The sequence below is a fragment of the Chrysemys picta genome, chromosome 25 (assembly GCF_011386835.1).
Source record: "Chrysemys picta bellii isolate R12L10 chromosome 25, ASM1138683v2, whole genome shotgun sequence".
NCBI classification, from domain to species: domain Eukaryota; kingdom Metazoa; phylum Chordata; order Testudines; family Emydidae; genus Chrysemys; species Chrysemys picta.
The window spans coordinates 7,367,500-7,387,106 of NC_088815.1; the positions used below are offsets into that span (position 1 = coordinate 7,367,500).

General features: G+C 55.5%; 1 protein-coding gene across 1 annotated transcript in view; it reads left to right on the plus strand.

The window, feature by feature from the left end:
* MYO1F (myosin IF) overlaps nucleotides 1-11,966 on the plus strand; it is a 50,408-nt gene extending 38,442 nt beyond the window's left edge. The window contains exons 18-28 of the mRNA XM_005281233.4: nucleotides 607-705; nucleotides 896-1,040; nucleotides 1,793-1,907; nucleotides 3,044-3,213; nucleotides 3,802-3,947; nucleotides 4,436-4,582; nucleotides 5,417-5,565; nucleotides 6,591-6,674; nucleotides 7,663-7,864; nucleotides 8,492-8,658; nucleotides 10,524-11,966. Coding sequence (XP_005281290.2) covers nucleotides 607-705; nucleotides 896-1,040; nucleotides 1,793-1,907; nucleotides 3,044-3,213; nucleotides 3,802-3,947; nucleotides 4,436-4,582; nucleotides 5,417-5,565; nucleotides 6,591-6,674; nucleotides 7,663-7,864; nucleotides 8,492-8,658; nucleotides 10,524-10,600 — 1,501 coding nt within the window. The 3' untranslated portion in view covers nucleotides 10,601-11,966. The remainder of the gene's footprint in view (nucleotides 1-606; nucleotides 706-895; nucleotides 1,041-1,792; nucleotides 1,908-3,043; nucleotides 3,214-3,801; nucleotides 3,948-4,435; nucleotides 4,583-5,416; nucleotides 5,566-6,590; nucleotides 6,675-7,662; nucleotides 7,865-8,491; nucleotides 8,659-10,523) is intronic.
* The last annotated feature ends 7,641 nt before the right edge of the window (nucleotides 11,967-19,607 follow it).

A 19,607-nucleotide genomic window follows, 5' to 3' on the forward strand; every position in this document is an offset into this window, starting at 1 on the left:
CTGCAAACAAGGTCCTGACCACTTTGATGGGTGTCGGGCATTTCATCTGTTCAGGCGCTTTGGACAACCCCGCTATCTTCCTCTTTAGGGGCCTAATTAGCTTTATAATCCTGGCCCCTATGAGCCGAAATGTAATTGAAAATGAGTCACTTCTGAAAATAGGCCTTGCACTCCTAAGTCCCTGAAGCCCTTTTGAAAATGTCACATGAGGTTTTTTTCCATCTCTCATTTCTGTGATTCCAGACAGGGTTAATTAATCATTAAAATCATTAATTAATACTTAGCTTTTATACAGCGCTTGTCATCAGCAGATCTCAAAGCTTTTACAGAGGGGGAAACTGAGGCACACAGCCGCGACGTGACTTGCCCGCAGTCACCCAGCAGGCCAGTTTAAGTGTAACGCTCGTGCAAACACTCACATATACTCCTCCATACATGCACACGCTCACGCTCCCACACCCGCGTGTACATGCCCACCCACCTCACACATACGTTGCCAGCAAGACTCAGCAAAATCCAGGTGGCCCCGCTCCAGCCCGAGAGTCCGTCCGTAGGGCGCATCGGTCACCTGTACTGAGCGTCTCTCTTCCCCTCCTTGCTTTGCAGGGTGAAGCACCAAGTGGAATATCTGGGGCTGAAAGAGAACATCCGCGTACGTAGGGCAGGATTTGCCTATCGACGGGTCTTTCACAAGTTTCTACAAAGGTAAGGCCACCTCTGGGAGTGCTGCAGGGACCCCCGGAGCAGTGCACTCTGCCAGGGCTGGACCCCCACCCATTGCGCCTGGAATCAGCACAGCTAGATCTGGGAGCTCCAGAGAGGACCTCTTGTTTCTGAAGGCATCCGAGCTGTGGTCACCGGAAGCCTGTCAGCTAACGTGCCTCTTTCCCGGCAGGTACGCCATCCTGACGGCAGAAACGTGGCCGTGCTGGCGCGGGGACGAGCGCCAGGGCGTGCAGCACTTGCTGCGGTCGGTTAACATGGACGCCGACCAGTATCAGATGGGCCGGAGCAAGGTCTTCGTCAAGAACCCAGAATCGGTAAGTGGCCCTGCTCCTGCCCATCTGCCCTAAGACAATGTGGGTTCACCCATTGCCCCCAAGGATTGTCAAGGATTCCAGGCGGGGCAACGGATGTGCTTGGCGGCCCCCATAAAATCACCCGGCTCCATCCAGCACAGATGCCGGAAGGGGTAGCAGGTCACCAGCCATCACCATGAAATTGGGACAAAGGGCCTCCCACCTGGTCTCTGTGGCTCTGTGTTGCTCTGTCCCAGGGCTGCCCTGCAGCTAATGGTCTGAACTTCAGCAGAGGGGATCTAGGGAATGACAGCATTTCCAAGAGAGGCATGTTTGGCAGAGAGCTCCCAGGCTCGTTAATTTGGGGGTAAACTCCTAACATTAGAGGGTATAAAAAAACATAAACCGAATGAGTGTCAAATGTTTTCACCAATTTCCCCAGCCTTCGGCTCACGGGGGCTCGGCTGATGGGTAGAAGGGGGGAGGCTGCCCTTCTGGTTCCCAACCCCCCTGGGGAATGAAGAAAACTGGGCACGGCCCCCATAAAGTCAACTTGGTGTCCTCTCTCATCCAGTGCAACCTAGAGGGAGTTATAGCTGATACAGAGAGAGGTTTAGATGAGATAGAAACCTGTCTGTCTGTCCGTCTTTCTACTCAAACCATTTCTGCAGCCCCTAAGGAGAGCACAGGTTGGCTCTGTCTTGCGACCCCATCTCTGCATAGGTCTGGCTGGGTCTCACGTTCCCTGTGTGTTTGTGTTTTGCTGCCACCAGCTCTTTTTGCTGGAGGAGATGCGGGAGCGGAAGTTTGACGGCTTTGCCCGAGTTATCCAGAAGGCCTGGCGGAAGCACATCGCCATCCGGAAGTACGAACAGATGCGAGAGGAGGGTAAGAGAGCCGAGAGCTGCGCCAGCAGACCCAGGGCGGGAGCGGGCAGAGATTCTGTGGAGACACCGAGCAGGGAGCTGATACAACCTGGGGTAAAGTGCACGTAGCCCGGCTGGGCATTCCACCTTCTCGCCTGCTGGATTGCACAGGGAGGAGCAGCTGGGGAGCCATTCGAGGGGTGGGGGGGAAGCAGGCAGGGCACAAAGTTAGCCCTTGCCAACTTTTGACAATGGCCTTTTAATAAGTTTTGGGACTGGGACGCAGGACTCCTGGGTTCTATTCCTGGCTGTGGGTCTGGAATGAGAGAAGTGGGAAGCAGGACTCCTGGGTTCTATTCCCAGAATGTGTGGCCCAGGGGTTAGAATAGTGGGGACTGGGTGGTAGGACTCCTAGGTTCTATTCTGCCTCGGAGAGGGAGGGGATTTAGAGCAGTGGAGTGTGGGAGGCAGGAATCCTCAGCTCTTTTACAAGCTTTCCGTGATTTCCTCTGTGTTTTCCAGCAAGCCACTTATTTCTCCATGCCTCTGTTTCCCCTGGGGTGTTATGAAGCTTAGTTAATTAATAAATGTTTGTAACGTAATATGGAAGTGCAGGTATTCCTACTTGTACTACTACTAACACTCCAAATGTTTCCTAATTCGCTCAAATTGTTCATGCCAAAAGCGAAAGGAGATATACAAGCACCTAAAATAATGGTGCAAAGAAGGCCAGGCATGCGCTCCCATTCATCCCATTCCACAACACAAGCATCAGTGTCATTAAAAGTTTACAAACTTCGAACAGCTGAAAGAAAACACTTTATGTGACGTATAATTAACCTGTGGAACTTGCTGCTGCAGGATGTTATTGAGACAAGCAGCTCAGTAAGATGGGACATTTATATGACCAAGAATAGCATTTGCAATTAGAATAGCTAGGACAAAAATCCCATGAGCTATAAATGCTCAGGCTTCAGGGCATACACTGGGGGTCAGGAAGATATGTCCACCCCCTTGGTATAGGGTTGCACAGTAAAGTACACTGTAGAATTTTAACGCCATCCTCTGAAAGCCTCCAACATGGGGACGACATACCTGCCTGGACGGGCCACTGACCCGCTCTGCGACTGACTCTTGTTACTGTGTGTCCCTGTCCAGCTTCCCACATCCTGTACAATTTCAAGGAGAGGAGGAAGAACAGCATCAACCGGAATTTTGTGGGCGATTATCTGGGCATGGAGGACAGGCCTGAGCTGCGTCAGTTCATGGGGAAGAGGGAGCGGATAGACTTCGCCGACTCGGTCACCAAGTACGACCGGAGATTCAAGGTAAACGGACTCGTCCGGGGCGGGGGGGAGGGTGTGGGGGAGGGGGACGGGATTCCTCCTCCTCACCCAGGGGCGGGTGCTGAGAGATTCCTCTCGGAAAGGAAGAGGTAAATCCCAGGCTGCGCTGTATGGATGGGAGAGTTCCTTATTTATAGTCCTCTCAAGGGCCCTGCTATCCTTGGGATCCCATACCCATTTCTCCGGCAGGGCTGCGGTCAGTCAGGTCCCAGAGGTGTCCATTTCTCCCTGCCCGGGAGCAGGCAGCCGCTCGGTTTTTAAAGGCATCGCATGAAAATGGGATCTGCTTACCCCTGCCCAGACAGAAACAGAGAGAGATTTTGGAGGGGCCTGGGAGCGGGCTGGGAATTCTCCCCTTCTGAAGTCTGCAGACAGTGATTGGTTTAACCACTTCTGCGCCAGCGATGCCCCCAAAGTGCTGACCTCCTCTCCCCAGCTTTGCCCGCTGTTGCCCTGGGGTCCCCGGTGCTGCTCCCTGTGAGACGTGGCGATTGACTCCCCAGGGTCGGTCCGGGCTCCTCCCGCTGGCGCTCGCCTCCCCTCACACTGCTGCCCCATCTCTCCCCCCAGGCCATCAAGCGTGACTTCATCCTGACCCCCAAGTACTTCTACCTGATTGGCCGCGAGAAGGTCAAGAAGGGTCCTGAGAAAGGCCAGATCAAGGAGGTGCTGAAGAAGAAGGTGGAGATCCAGGCCATCTGCAGAGTCTCACTCAGGTGACCCCTGCAACTGGCAGGGCCCCTAGTAGCCTGGACCTCGCCCACCCCCACAGCCCTCTGCAAGGTCTTGGGACCACAAATGTGGGTCTGGTTGCATGTGGGCATAGTGACTCCTTCCCCAGGAGTCCTCAGCTTCAGCCCCCCACAACCAGGAAACCAACCCACTGCTATCACCTCAGCCCTATAGGCACCCAGCTCAACCACTCCTACCAATGCCCCGGGCCCTCAGCATGGCGTGCATTGGTGGGCTGGCTCTCCTGCTGTCCCCCAGTCTCCCTTCTTCCTGGGGGACCGGGGTGGGGGTGCAAGGAAGGGGTTGCATGGGGAGGCCCCAGGCAAAGCGTCACATTCCATGGACAGCTTTACAAATCGACAGCTCCCTGGCCCTTGTGATCGCCAGATGGATCCGTGTGGCCTCCAGCCAGCCCGAGGGCTGCTCCCAGCTGGGCTCTGACGCCCTCTTCTCTGGTTCTTTGTCTGGCCAGCACGAGGCAGGACGACTTCTTCATCCTCCACGAGGAGGAAGCTGACAGCTTCCTGGAGTCCATCTTTAAGACGGAGCTCATCAGCCTGCTGTGCAAACGCTACGAGGAGCTGACTCAGCGCAAGCTGCAGCTCAGCTTCGCTGACACGTAAGGGGCGGTGGGGCTCCGGGGGCAGCTGGGGCCGATCTGCCGCTCAGCTCCACCTACTGGAGAGCCCTGTGTTCCCGGCCCTGAGAGGGGAGTGGGGGCTAGTGGTTAGAGTGGGGGGATTGGGAGGCAGGACTCCTGGGGTCTATTACCAGTCCTGTCCTGAGAGGGGAGTGGGGGCTAGTGGTTAGAGTGGGGGGATTGGGAGGCAGGACTCCTGGGGTCTATTCCCAGCTCTGAGAGGGGAGTGGGGGCTAGTGGTTAGAGTGGGGGTGAGATTGGGAGGCAGAACTCCTGGGTTCTATTACCAGCTCTGAGAGGGGAGTGAGGGCTAGTGGTTAGAGTGGGGGTGGGATTGGGAGGCAGGACTCCTGGGGTCTATTACCAGTCCTGAGAGGGGAGTGTGGTCTAGTGGTTAGAGTAGGGAGATTGGGAGGCAGGACTCCTGGGTTCTATTCCCACTCTCTGAGAGGGGAGTGGAAGCTAGTGGTTAGCATGGGGGTGGGATTGGGAGGCAGGACTCCTGGATTCTATTACCAGCTCTGAGAGAGGAGTGGGGGCTAGTGGTTAGAGTGGGGGGGATTGGGAGGCAGGACTCCTGGGTTCTATTCCCAGCCCTGAGAGGGGAGTGGGGTTGTAGAATGGCTGGTGGGGGGGGGGTCATTAGTTTAGTCTGGGGGCTCTGTAGAGAGTAGCGGGTAGTCAGGAGAAGCCTGTGACCCTGATTTGTCAAGTTCAGTGGCACTAGGGCTTTTAAAACAAGCCCCCGCACCAGGTCGGGGGGGTCCCTGGTTGGACCCTGCGCCCTGACAGCCTTTCTCCCCACTTGCTCAGACTACAGTTCCGGGTGAAGAAGGCAGGGTGGGGTGGAGGTGGCACGCGCAGCGTCACATTCCTGAGGGGCCAGGGCGACGTGGCCATCTTCAAAGCAGGAGGCAAGACCCTGACGGTCAGCATCGGGGACGGGCTCCCCAAGAACTCCAGTGAGTATCGGCGGTGGGTCCGTTGCCCTCGGGGGGCGGGGATGGGGGGCTGTTCTGCCGAGGTCCACCCGGAGGACGGTGGAGCTTCTGCGCCCTGGTCTTTGTGGTACCGAGCGCTTGTACGGAACCAGGCCCGTTGCGCCCGGGATAAACACCGGCCGCAAAATAAACAGGCCGTTCGAGCTGGGTGATGGCGCCCGCCGCTAACAGCAGCGCGGGCCCATGCGGAAACCCGCTGCGAGCCGGGTTCGCAGGGGCTTCGCTCAGCGCCTGGTGTCCTGCACGCTCCAGTCGTGGGGTCAGGAAGAATATCGCACAATTTGGGCTTCAGGACTCTGTCCCGCGTGGTTAGAGTGGTGGGGGGGCAGGACACCTGGGTTCTATCCCCAGGTCTGGGAGGGGAGTGATGTCTAGTGGTTAGAGCAGGGGGGCTTGGGAAGCAGGACACCTGGGTTCTATCCCCAGCTCTGGGAGGGGAGTGATGTCTAGTGGTTAGAGTGGGGGGGACAGGGAGGCAGGACACCTGGGTTCTATCCCTAGCTCTGGGAGGGGAGTGATGTCTAGTGGTTAGAGTGGGGGGGCTTGGGAAGCAGGACACCTGGGTTCTATCCCCAGCTTTGGAAGGGGAGTGATGTCCAGTGGTTAGAGCGGGGATGTGTGTGGCTTGGGAAGCAGGACACCTGAGTTCTATCCCCAGCTCTGGGAGAGGAGTAATGTCTAGTGGTTAGAGTGGGGGGGCTTGGGAAGCAGGACACCTGGGTTCTATCCCCAGCTCTTGGAGGGGAGTGGGGTTGTAAAATGGCTGGTGGGGGGGTCATTATTTTAGTCTGGGGGCTCTGTGGAGGGTGGAGTGGATTTTCCCCTCTGCCGACTGTGAAAGGGGGACATGCCGCCGAGGGGCAGCGGTGCAGCTGGTCGGTGAATTAGGAGGTGGAGGAATGGCAGGTTTTACTGGCCGACCATGGTTTGCAAAGAGCCCAATATGGCCCAGCCCCCATCCACCCTGCTCTCGTTTCTCCCAACAGAGCCCACTAAGAAAGGGGTCCAGCAGAGCAAAGGCCACCGCAAGCAACCGGCGCCCTCCAGAGGTGCCCCACAAGCCCCAAGAGGTGAGGCGGCCAGAGCCAAAGGGGGGGCACTGCCTCAGGGGCCATGTGAGAGCCAACCCGCGCCCCGGGAAGCCTGCTGATCCGATGGCGACCCCAGAACCCCCAAGGAGAGGGCCTGGAGCCAGCTGGAAGTTACCGTCCGGGGCTGTAAACCTGTGTCCGTTCCAGCCGGGACATCAGCGCTTGTGGCTCTCTGCAGGGTCCCCTGCACCCTGAGAACATGACCCCTCGGGGCTACCCGTCCCCTGGGGGCGCTCAGGGGCCATCCCCCGGCAAACCTTCAGTGGGGGGTGGGGGCAGGAACGAATGGCTCCGGGGACTGAGACAGGGAGACAGAAGTTTGCCCCTTGGCACCCAAAGTTGCCGCCGTCGGACGGCTGTTCAGTGGCACATGTGAAACGAGTTGCTAGTTCTCAGACCAGCCCCTGTTGAGCAGGTGTCCCTGTTGCAAAAAAACAACTCTCTCCGCTGGTTCTGGCTGGCAGGCCTGGGGCCAGTCTCCGCGGAGGGGCCAAGCTGCAGCTACGGACGCTGGCCTCCCATCTCCGCCCTACGGGGCCCAGGTCGGAGGCGGCGGTTTGCCTGGAACTGTCCCTCTTCGGTGGAGAACGAGAGGGCTGGCTCCAGCGCTGTGAATTCAGCCCCAAAGCTCCCATGAAAGGGTCAAGATTGGGCAAAGGCACGTCAGCAGAGCCCCCCGTTTCGGAAGTGCGCTGAGTGTCCACGGAGGGGTTAATCCAAGTCAGAGAATAGAATCCGAGAAGCTTAGGGTTGGAAGAGACCTCAGGAGGTATCTAGTCCTGGCTTTGCCTTTTCAGATGGAAAAGGCAGCGGGCCCAATGTCCAGCAGCCCCTGGACTGGGAACCAGGACAACTGGAATCTAGTCCTGGCTTGGCCACTGACTCAGTTTCCCTGTCTGGGAAATGGGAGGCTGCGTGGGTGTGAAGTATTCCAGGGTAACCGATCCCCGTCTGGTGGTTCTTTCAGGGACCTGCAGGAACGGCGCTGCCCAGTTCCCCCGTAATGACAACCGGCAGCGGGAGCAGATGTACTCCATGACCCAGAAACAAGCGCAGGGGCCTCCCGCCGCCATGCTGCCCAAACAGGGCGTGAGCCGCAGGACCAAAGCGCGACCCCCCTCGGAGCAAAACTTGGAGTTCCTGAATGTGCCCGACCAAGGGGTGGCAGGGTAGGTGTTGCAAAAGTCGGGCCCCTCTGCGCCAGCTGGTTAGAGAGACTGCGTGCTACCAATGCCACTCCCTGGGTTCTCCCTCGCCTCGGAGCTGGGCACTGGGACATTTGCTCTCTTTTTTCTTAATCAGTTCCCTCCTGCTGCATTCAGCCGTGACACAGCGCAGCCCATTCATCACGGTGCGGGAGATCAGCATCACCTCTCCAGCACCGGGCTGTGTGACCTGGCAGAGAGGAGCCAAGAGGAAGAGGCTGTTTAGACCTCCTTCTCCCCTGCAGCTCTACCTCCTGGGTGGTGACCCTACCAGTGCCCATGCAGCCCGGGAATGGGAGACCTCCGGGGAAAGTCCAGACAGTGGCACTAGGGAATAAGCAAAGAGCGCTCTAACCTGTGTGCCCCTCTGGAAAGCCTCTTTCCCTTTTGGTATGCTCAGGGTCAGGATCCGGTTTGGGGGGGCGGGGGGTCTGGGGAATCCATCCACAGGAGCTTGTGACCCTCCTGCCCTTGGAAGGAGCCTGCTCTCTGTGCTGGATCCCCACTGCCCTGTTCCCGCCGCGTTCTGCTGCTGCATGACCCCTGCCCGGCCCGCGCTGAGCGGATGCCTTTTGTTCTTTGCCCCTCCAGCATGCAGAGGAAGAGAAGCGTCAACCAACGGCCCCCTCCGGCGGGACGCCCCAAGCCCCAGCCCAAGGTCACCGGCCCGTGCTGCCAAGCTCTCTATCAGTACATCGGGCAGGACGTGGATGAGCTCAGCTTCAACGTCGGCGACGTCATCGACATCCTGCTGGAAGGTATGTACGAGGCACCTGCTGCGCCCCCACCCCCGTCTCATACACCTGAGCAGGGGCGGGCAGTGCAGCCCAGCGGGCGGAGGGATGTAAGGAAAGGAGAGGAGTCTATGGACGCAGCAACCCCGCCTTGCTGTAGCCTCCTTCCGCCTCTGCAAGCTGGGCGGCCGGGGGATCAGAAGGTGTCTCTGGGGCTGACTGGCCTCGTCCTCGTTTCTTTATTGGTCCCTCCTGCCCTGGGTCTGGGCAACACACAAGCCATCATCAGGGATGTCCAAAGAGTGTGGGATCCTGCTCAGTGCTGTTTGCTCAATGCAGGTGGCCTTGGCGTGAGGGACGTGGCTTTGTCAGCTAGCTGGGACACCCTCTTCCCTGTCCCGTGTGGCCTTTTCTCAGGGCGATGGGACATTACATGCTTTTTGGCTGCCCGCTTAGCGACTTTGCATGGTTCTTGGACTCTCTTGGGAGCCTTTTCCATGGCTTAGTTGCTTAAGAACCTCTCAAAAGGCCCATTAGGAACATGCTCATCTCGATTGTCCTCCGCCATCGGGGCTTCAGTGCCAGCCGCTTGTGCTCTCATGAGCAACACGTTATTCGTCGTACCGTCCGGCTGGTTTATCTTCAGTATATCTGTGTGTGCCTGGCGGGTTAATGCAGCACTTCGCCCGTTCGCTGCACAGTCATAAAGCAGAGGAGACATCCACCACAGGGTGTGGGTTGGATCCTTATGTCGGGCACATTCCACATGCTTCCTCTCTGCCCGCCAAAGCATTGGCCTGAGGATTAGCTGCTTCACCTCACAATCACGGGAGAGGCTGCTGTTTAGGTAAAGGAACCTGGACACGGCACCCAACAGAGTATTGTTAAACTGGGTTACGGGGGAGGATGAGAGTCGCCTGCAGATGGATGCCTCAGAGGGACAAAAAGACTAAAGAACCAAAATGAAGAATCAAGACCAAAGGACTTAGCGGAAGCATGGAACCTGTTTGCAGAGGCTGAAAAATGTAACGGAGCCATCGGGTGCAGCCATCAGGGAGTATTTCCATCTCAGGGTCCCCGCTGCCCTTCGCTGACTGTGCCGTCCTGAATACTTGTTCAGGGGCGGGACCCTCAGACGACAAGCGGAGCAACATAGGGCTGAGGACACACCCTGGCTTCCTGCCTCTGACCAAGGAAAATGCACCTGCGGGATCGGTGTGTACAATCATCTTTCCCGTGCTGTGGTCGTGGAATTAACAAACGATGTCGGGGAAGTGTGAACTACCAAGGACAATCTGACTTCCCCAGGGAGTCTGCTCATAGCCTCAGAGGCCTTTGTTTGCTCCCTGCGAGCCGCTGGGAGGGGTTGATGAGGTGCGCAGTTGTATTTCTGTAGCTGGCAGGCAGGCGATCTGTTTGGAGAACCTTTCACTCATCGAGTTCTAAGGCCAGAAGGGACTGATACGATCCTCTCTTCTGACCTCCTGCGTAACCCAGGCCAGAGCACTTCAATACAGGCCATAGGATTTTGTTATATGGTTTTCCCGGGCTGGTAATCTTGCCGGCTAAAGTTATATTGAACAAATAGTTTCTAACCCCTTCCTAAAAAGGGATGAGTAACAATCCTTTAAAAGGCTGCTCTCAGCCAGGGAGCAACTGAGCTATGCCCTGGGTTTGGGCTGTACCTATGTAGGCTTGCAACCGTGAACCTTGGGTACGTGTACAACTCTGCCGTAAAGCCCATCAACCAAACACAGACATGTACCCAGCTCTCTGTCTCTCGCACACCCCTGTCCGAGTAAGACTGAGGTGGCAGGGCACAAATACCACGCCAGTGGCATTGCTCGGGCCCTGCACTGAATAATCATGATCCCGTTGCTTTTTTCCAGATCCCTCCGGATGGTGGAAAGGTCGGCTGCACGGCAAAGAAGGGCTCTTCCCTGGGAATTACGTGAAGAAGATCTGAGCGAGCCTCGGTCCGCCGGCTGCCCAGACGGGTGGAGCAGAGAGAGACATGAATGAATTCATCCAACCGCATCTTCTGATCAAGAGAAAACAGGCCCTGCCCGGTGAGCACCGGCTCCCCTTGCCGACTGGGAGGGACAGCTGCAGGCCAGATGTGTAGCAGATGGACAGCTCTGCAACAACCAAGCATGATGCAGAAACTATGGCACAAGCGTCGTTGGGATTCCCAGGCCCAGGCGTTGTCAATTACGCTTGTATTTAAAGTCGGGTGGGGGCGGAGTTAACGCCAGATGGCTGCTGGGCAGCTGTTTGTTGTGCCCTTCTGCTGAAGCTGCCATTTTACCGCGGGCTTCGACTCCCTTTCCGGTTTCCTTTCCCTTGCTGCGTGGCTCTGCTGCTCTGCTGTTGTCCGTGACCTGGAGCAACATTGCGTGGTCCGCGGAAGTCACCTGCACCCCGATTGCTGTCGCGAGTTAAGATTGTAAGCTCTTTGGAGCAGGCACCGGCTCTTTGTTACACATTTGTACAGCTCCTAGCACAGCGGGACAGGACGAGTACAAGTAGTAAGTAAGAATAATGTTGTCCTCACTTATAGCAGTGGTGACTTTGACCGTGTGACTCGGCACATAGCACTCCTACGTTGTTGCTATTGCACATTGAATCCTGACCCTGGAGCTGCGGGGAAAGCGGAGATGGGGGATCCAAAATCCCCAGGAATTTCAGCCACGGTTAATCCCAGCCATGGTTAACGACTGATTTCCTCAGGCCCCCCCGCAGTGATATAGGAACTCTTGCCTCCAAGGTGGTGGTTCCCACCTTAGTACAAACCCTGGCACCAACACAATGGGGATGCTCTTCTGAGACTGCACAGTTACCTCAAAGAAGACGATTCTGTATCTAGATTTTGCTGGAGGGTGTGGAGCAAGGAAACCAGCCGTTCCCGCATGATAGCTCAGGTACAGTCTCCTTTCGATACGTCTGAGCGGCGCAGCGCTATGCTGAACCGCTCGGCCAAACCACGTGGGTCCCACAGGGGATCTGGATGCGTATTCAGCAGGGAATTCTAACAACGCTACCTCCAGAACAACACAGGTCTAGGCGAGAAAGTGACACCCCGGGGAACCTGGTGCCACAGAACCGTGTGTGTGTATTGCTGTTATCTGACTACCCGGGGAAAAAGTCACGGGGAATATTTCACTGAAGTGCTGAGAGCCAATTTTTCTTTGGGGAGGGGAGTTTATTTTCAGGCAAGTCAGGTCGTACAGCCCTGGTTGACTGGGATGCTCCAAAACACTGGCTCAACGGATGTAGGGATTTGTCATGACTAATAAAGAGCTTGGACTGCCCCAAATTAGCAGATCAATAAAGGGAGAATTTTGCTTTCTTTCGTATGCTGGGTTGACTGTGAATGGATGTTCACCTTATATCGTCGGAGGATTTCTGATGGCAGCATGTTTTGATTGATCTTCATGAGTCTCACCCCTAGTAAAGTAGGAGACACAGACTGACGCTGGGGGGGGAAATTGTTCCGAATTTGCATTGTGCTTCTCGTGCAAATGTCGCCCTCAGGATCTGGGAAATGGGCTTTGTGATTTTTCTCCGAATGGTTTGAAAGCTTCTCAGCGCAGACCCCTCCGCACTTGGGCTGGAAATCGTCTCACATTCCGTTGCTGAGTTGTTTTTGTTGAGAAACAAGGCGGCAGAACTGTCCTTGGGAGTTGGCTAAAACTTTTTCCTCGGTCCGGTTTTTCTGACCGGACGTCCGTGTAAACTGGGAGTGGGGGTCTCTGCGGGTGGTCGGTAACACCTGGGCCCACACAGGTAGTGTGAGATATTCCGCTGTAGGTCTCCACAAGCGCTCCTATTAAGTTGTTCCGTTCTAACGAAATAACCGAATAACCCAATATTAATTGGGCCAGAGAGGAGACTTGAATTGGGGGGGGGTGTCCCAGGTGAGTGCCCTAACCCCTGAGCTAAAGGTTGTAGGGGAGGGCAGGCTGCCTTTGCCTCCTGGTTGCTGGTTTGTGTGGTGTTAGGCAGCCTCCGAGCATGTCTATTGCATACAAGTTAGGGGGCACAAGTGCCAACTTTCTAATGTGCCAGGGGGTGCTCCCCAGGCCCCGCCCCCACTCCACCCCTTTCCCCAAGGCCCCGCCCCACCTCTTCCCACCCCCTCCTCTGAGCGCACCCCGCTCCTCCCCCCTGCCTCCCCCAATGCCTCCTGCCCCCCATTGATCAGCGGGGCAGGCGGGAGACGCTGAGGGGAGAGGGAGGCCTGATGGGAGGCTGATGCTTAGCACCCACCTTTTTTTCCCCCGTGGGTGCTCGAGCCCTGGAGCACCCACGGAGTCGGCGCCTAAGGGAAGGAGCACCCATCGTCCCCAGTTTGTGCATTGCAAGCCGCGATAGAGGGGACGGGGCTTAGGACATATCCCTCTCCTTGGCATCTCCCATGGGCTAGCTTCGGCAGCTCCCAGCTCAGCATGCTGGCTTTTTGGGCTTGCATTCTCAGGCACCCATCTATCACCCGGGGCCCCGAGGTGCCCAGCTCAGGGTGTTCCTATGAGTTTCTAGTTAGATGTTTGCAGGTTCCGCGTCACAACGCCCAAGTCTCTTTGTGGAGCGGGGCCTCATTGGCTGGGCTACTCCGTGTGCTCTGAAGACCAGGCTCTTTTTCGGCCCTGACAAATTGTGCTCTCTCTCCTCTTCTCCGGGTCTTACGCTGTTTGCTACAAGGTGGAAATCTAATAGTTAGCTCATCTTCTCCATAGATCTCAAAGCCCTTTCAAAGGAGGTTAGTAGTGTTAGCTCCCTTGTAACGCTGGGGAAACTGAGGCACAGAGCGGCGCAGTGACTTGCCCAAGGTCCCCCAGCAGACCTGTGGCGGAGCCAGGAATAGACTCCAGGTCTCCTGAGTTCCAGCACAGCACTCTGTCCACCGGCATTGACCAGGAGGAACTGTTTCTATTTTGCAAGGCCTCTCGTGATGTTTGCAGAAGTCTGAGAGCTGGGCATGAATGCAGGAAGGCCTGACCAGAGGGAAGCATGAATCTGGAGGAACCCCAACATAGCGATCTCTCCCTGACCTCCCCCATACCATGCATGCTCCCTTCCCTGCTCCCAAGACTTGCCTGATCCACCCACCCACCCACCCCCCATGGTATCCCTTGCAGCCCTTTATCCCAGAGGCCTCCCATACTGCTGTGACCACCTGGGGTAGTAGGAAGAGGAGCGGGGATGTTTGGGGGAGACTGAGATGGGTTATTTCATAGAGGGGGAGCTGTGCTGGGGGCAGGGGCCAGCCCCTCCAGGCCTTAGTGCTGGTGCCTCATCTTTCCCTGGTACCAGCTGATGCCTCTGTGCCCAGGAGAGGGGGCAGTTGTGTGTGTGTGCTCCAAGCCATCGGTCCCGTCTGCCCACCATACACACACCCCGGCCCCACTTTGTGTGAGCTTTGGGTCTGTCTTCACTGCAGCATTAGCCCAGCCTCACGCCCAGGTGTTGCCCCCACCCCCTCTTGTCCACACACAAAACCCTCTCTCCTGAGTGCTTGGAGGAAGGGGGCTTATATCCAGGCTCCCTGGCCCTGGGTTAGAGCCCAGGTGCTGTTTCACTAGCTGGGAACCTTCCCACTTTCCAGTGAGGACACACCTTAAATCACTGAGTACTGACAGTCCTCCAATGCCGTCCCACAATTCCTTTCCCCCCTACACACACACACACACACACACACGCACGTGCCCCCAGAAAGACAGATAAATTCTCCTACAGTTCACTGGGAAAGAATCAGAGAGCGGCTCATCTCCCTGCAGCACAAGGGACCGTGGGCTATATCCCTGGTGACACACAGGTGGGGAGTGCCACTCCGGTGAGGCACCAGGAACTCAGGTAGGGCTTTGCAGTGCGTGTTTCTCAAATGGGGCCACCAGGGGCTTTTCGTGCCGGGTGATTGTGGGGGCCAAGCAGTGTTGACAAGCATACAAATATCACCTTTCACAGAAACAGACTTACTAGCTAGCAAGTCCTTTTTTAAAAAAAGCAAAAGAAACCACAACGAAAAGACCAGAACGTGCAAAGCACGTTCTTTGTTTCTATTCTGTTTAGGGCCGGTAAAGAACAGAGACGACTGTACAGTATTTTCATTATTGAGGCTGCAATAAAAACCTACCTAAACAAATTACGGTCTAGACACGTTGACGAGCATATTTATTTATTTTTCCTAAAGTTGATTAAGGGTGTTAGGAAAGATTGTCCGAGCAGCCACAAGCGAGACTTGATGGCCGCACTCGGAGGCCACCGAAAATTTTCTTGTGAGACCCCATCGCCCAAGTTAACTCTGTAGTGACATCTTCCCAGTGTTGCGAAGCGCTTCAGCAGGTCGGTCAATGGCTATTAGCCAGGATGGGCAGGGACACAGCCCCATGCTCTGGGTGGCCCTACACCTCGGACTGCCAGAAGGTGGGACTGGGCGATGGGATGGAGCGCTCGATAATTGCCCTATTCTGTTCATTCCCTCTGAAGCACCTGGCACTGGCCACTGTCGGAAGACAGGATACTGGGCTAGATTGACCTTTGGTCTGACCAGTCTGGTCGTTCTTATGTTCTTACGATCTTATAACACACCCTCCACAGAACAGAGAAATGGGAAGATTGGGCCACCTGACAGGCCATCTCTTGTATTCCTCCAGCCGCTCCACGCCCGTTTCCCATGGCTGTATCTACCCTGCCCCATCCACTGCGGCTGGAATGCCGCCCTCTATGGGCACCCCGTTGGCCAAAGTACCTCTTCCAAACACTGCAGGCTGGCCTCAGACTCCTCCGGCGTCCACCCTCCCCTTCCCAGTGTTCTGTGGGGGAGTGGAGCAGAGAGAGCCTGCTGGTGCTGCCCAAGGAGAGGAGGGTATGTTTGGGGAGGAGGGGGTTTCTAAGGGCTGTAATGGCTGAGGGGGGACAGGGTAAAGACCATAGGGGCTGGGGGTTTCACTCCTCACTGCAGCCCTCTTTCCTCCTTCGCTGTATCATTATGCAAATATATATATGCAAATGTGTGTACATTTGCAATCTGCTGGTTGTGCTTTGAGGACGGCTGCAGGCAGAAGGTGATGAAAAGGTCAGGTCTAGCAGGCGCGGTCGGTGCGGCCAGCATAGCTGCTGGTCCTAGGGGTACTGCTGCACCCCCTGGCTTGACGTGCAGGGTTGAGTGTTTGGCTCAATGGCTCTCAGTCCTGGCACTGTACAAGCCGGCCAGCCGGCGGACTAGTAACCCCTCCAGTCCCGCTTTCTCTCCCCCTACCCAGGTCTGCTCCCCATCCCCGGGAGCCTCTCCCCTCACATTCAGCCACAAGCCTGCCAAGCAGATGCTCCACCCCAGAAGTGAGGGGGTCGATGGCATTTTCTCTAGGGTGGGGCAGACTCGCCGAGGTCACGAGGGGAGATGCAGGCACAGGGGCTGTGGGAGCTAGTTAGGGTGACCCGAGAGCAAGTCTAAAAAATCGGGACAGGGGCTGAGGGGTAATAGGTGCCTGTATAAGACAAAGCCCCAACTAGCAGGGCTGTCCCTATACAATTGGGACATCTGATCACCCTAGAGCTAGTTCTCTCTAGGGTGGGGTAGATCCTCCCGCTGAGGGGGCGGGGAGTGATAGGACACAGGCCCAGGGTTGCTGGGAGATGAAGTTTTTTCCACCCCCCAGGGTGCTGCCAAACTGACTCTGGGGACTTTGGAGAAGGGGAGGAAGGAGATAAAAGAGGGGGCAGGGGACAAGGGATGGGGGGAGATGGAGGATGGGAGACCAAAGGAGGGGGACAGGAGACAAGGGGGGGGTTGCTGAATACTTGGGGGAGGGTGGCGATTTATAAAGCCAGACGGGACCATTGGGATCATCTCTGACCTCCTGTATCCCACAGGCCAGAGAACTGCCCCAAATAATTCCTACAGCCGATCTTTTAGGAAAACATCTCAGCTGGAGATGAGAAGGGGACGGCTGAGTAAATGGCCATCAGGGACCTGCAATGGGGAGGGCCGAGTGAATATGCCTCTGGGTGGGGGGACAGAATACGTGGAGGGGAGAGATTGGTCCCCCACACTCAACAAATCCCCCCAGGCCTCCACTGTGCACCCACCCCCAAGCCCCTTTCAGGATCTCCACTGTCTTAGTTCCGTGGACGAGGTCTGTGCTGTCTCTGCCGGTGACGGGGCTGGGTTCAAAGCCTGCTCATACCCCACCATGTAAAAAAAGAAACAAACCCTAATACCGTTTACCCTAAATTACTGGTTTCAGAGTAGCAGCCGTGTTAGTCTGTATCCGCAAAAAGAACAGGAGTCCTTGTGGCACCTTAGAGACTAACAAATTTATTAGAGCATAAGCTTTCGTGGGCTACATCCCCCTTCATCAGGGGGGGGTGATTTCCCTTCTCAGCCTGAGCTCCACCTCAGTGGAGCTTTTGTCAGGGAATTTCCTTGTTAGGTTGAATTAAAAAGCATCCATGAACACTAAACAAGAAGCCCAGCGAGGACATTACCATGTGATATTTCTAATGCTATGAAGGACAGTAGTAACCTTTACATCACTTTAATTCACTACAGTTAACACTAGATGGCACCATGCGCCCAGCTAGAAACAGCCCGGATCCTCACCAGGCAGGAGGTGAAGCAGAAGCAATTTTTTAATCCCTGGTGCTACATTCAGATCCAACCCCTTCAGTCCCCTTGGGAGCTGGGAAAGTGCCCCACGGTTATGGCGATCAGGGGAAGGGGAGCCCCAATCCTGAACAGACAGGGGCGTCTGGTCTGGCTGCTTTGCTCCACACAACTCCTGCATGGCTTCTTCAAGCAGCATCTCCCTGTTAAAGAGCTGCTCAGATGTCAGCAGAGCAGGAGGTGGCCTGCTCTGCCCCACCAGGCCGCAAAAACCCCTGGCAGGGGAGATTCTGCAGGGAGGGGATACGAGGTCAAGAATGTGGCTCTCCCCCATGCCATGGGTCGCACTCCAGGTCCCCCAGATCTGAGAACCCTTCATGCACCGGCGTGGTGGGGATCATCTAGTATTAGCAGCATCCGCTCCATTTTACAGATGGGGAAACTGAGGCACAGTGCAGCGACGGCCCAGTTCCTCAAAGTTATTTAGGTGCCTAACTCCCATGAGAATTAGGTGCCTAAATCCCTTTGAGGAGCTGGGCCCTAGTAACTTGCCCCAAGGTTGCACACACCGCCAATCAGTGACAGAGACAAGGTGGGTGAGGTAATATCTTTTATTGGACCGACTTCTGTCGGTGAGAGAGACAGCAGTGGGTCCAATGAAAGACATTACCTCACCCACCTTGTCTCGTTAATATCCTGGGACCGACACGGTGACAACACCACTGCATGCCATTAGTTACAGAGGCAGGTAGCACCAGGTCTCTTGGGTCTCTACGCTGTCACCAGTCAACTATGGTGCCTCTTAGTGAGGTCACTAACGCATCACTGCAGTAAATGCTGCTGAAACATCTGCCTAGCTGGGTCTCCCATCTCAGTGCAGCTGTTGGAGTCACAGCCCCCAGGGAGGGTGCATGGTAGGCTGTTATTTCCAGTGATTTTTCATGCCTTCATTATTTATAAACTGACTGGCTTTGGACAAATCAGATCGGGAGGAGACGGGTCTGAAGCTATTACCTAAGGCAGAAGGAAAAGGTTAGTTTCAGTTACTACAGAGAATTCTTTCCCGGGTGTCTGGCTGGTGGGTCTCACCCACATGCTCAGGGTCTAACTGATCACTATGTTTGGGGTCAGGAAGGAATTTTCCCCTGGGTCAGATTGGGAGAGACCCTGGCGGGGGGTTCACCTTCCTCTGCATCATGGGGCCCAGGTCACTTGCAGGTTTAAACTAATGTCAGTGGTGGATTCTCTGTCCTTTGAAGTCTTTACACCCTGATTTGAGCACGTCAGTAACTCAGCCAGACGTTATGGGTCTGTTACAGCAGTGGGTGGGTGAGGTTCTGTGGCCTGCAACGTGCAGGAGGTCAGACTAGATGACCATGGGCTTCTCTTCTGGCCTTAAAGTCTCTGAGTCTATATTGCTGCTTGGTAGTACATGCTGCCCCTGCCACTAGAGCCACGCCTGGTAACAGCAAAAACTCCCCCATGGAACTTCCTCAGAGATCAACACGCCCTTGGTCTGGGAATAACTGGAGAAACTTCAGCCCAAAGGGCAACTCAGAAAATGTACAAATGCCTGAGAAGAAGGACTTACTGTGCATTAATCATTGGCCTCTCCAAGGGGCTGATGGCTGTAAGAGCCAAGCATCTTCTGTACATTAATGACCAATGGCTCCTCACGGAAGGGAAGGACGGAAGGGGTGTTATCTCCATTGAGGAGCAGTGGCCTGTCCAAAGTCACACGGCAGGTCTGCGGTAGAGCCAGAAACTGATCCCAGGAATCCTTGTAACAATATTAACCCCTAGCTCGTCACTAGCTCTTTGCATCAGCGGCTCTCAAAGCACTTGATATTTAGGTCAATATCATTATCCCCATTTTACAGATGGGAAAACCGAGGCACAGAGCGGGGAAGTGACTTAGCCAGGGTCACCCAGCAGGCCAATGGGAGAACTGGGAATAGAAGAGCCACCAGGATCTCTCTTAAGGGAGCAGAGCTACTAAACATGGGGCCTATTCTCCCTTCAGAAAGGTTTGTACAGCTCCCACTAAGAATAGCACAAAGGTAATCTAGGGCAGGATCTGGCCCAGACGTTTCTTCTGTATCTAATAAACACATAAACATCAGTCTCAGCGATTCCTCTCATTCCTGCGAGACCCATTACTAAGCGATATTGAAAACTAGACTGGACAAAGCAGTGGAGAATTAGGGGAAATCCCTCACTATCTAGTGGATGACCCAGGTCAGCGGGTCGCAGACTGGTATGGGGCCCCATGTGAACATTTTCTAAGGCCTCAAAGTACCAGGATTTTACTGTACAATTACAGCATTTACACAGCATTATGCTTAGCTGCAGGACTTGGGGGATATGG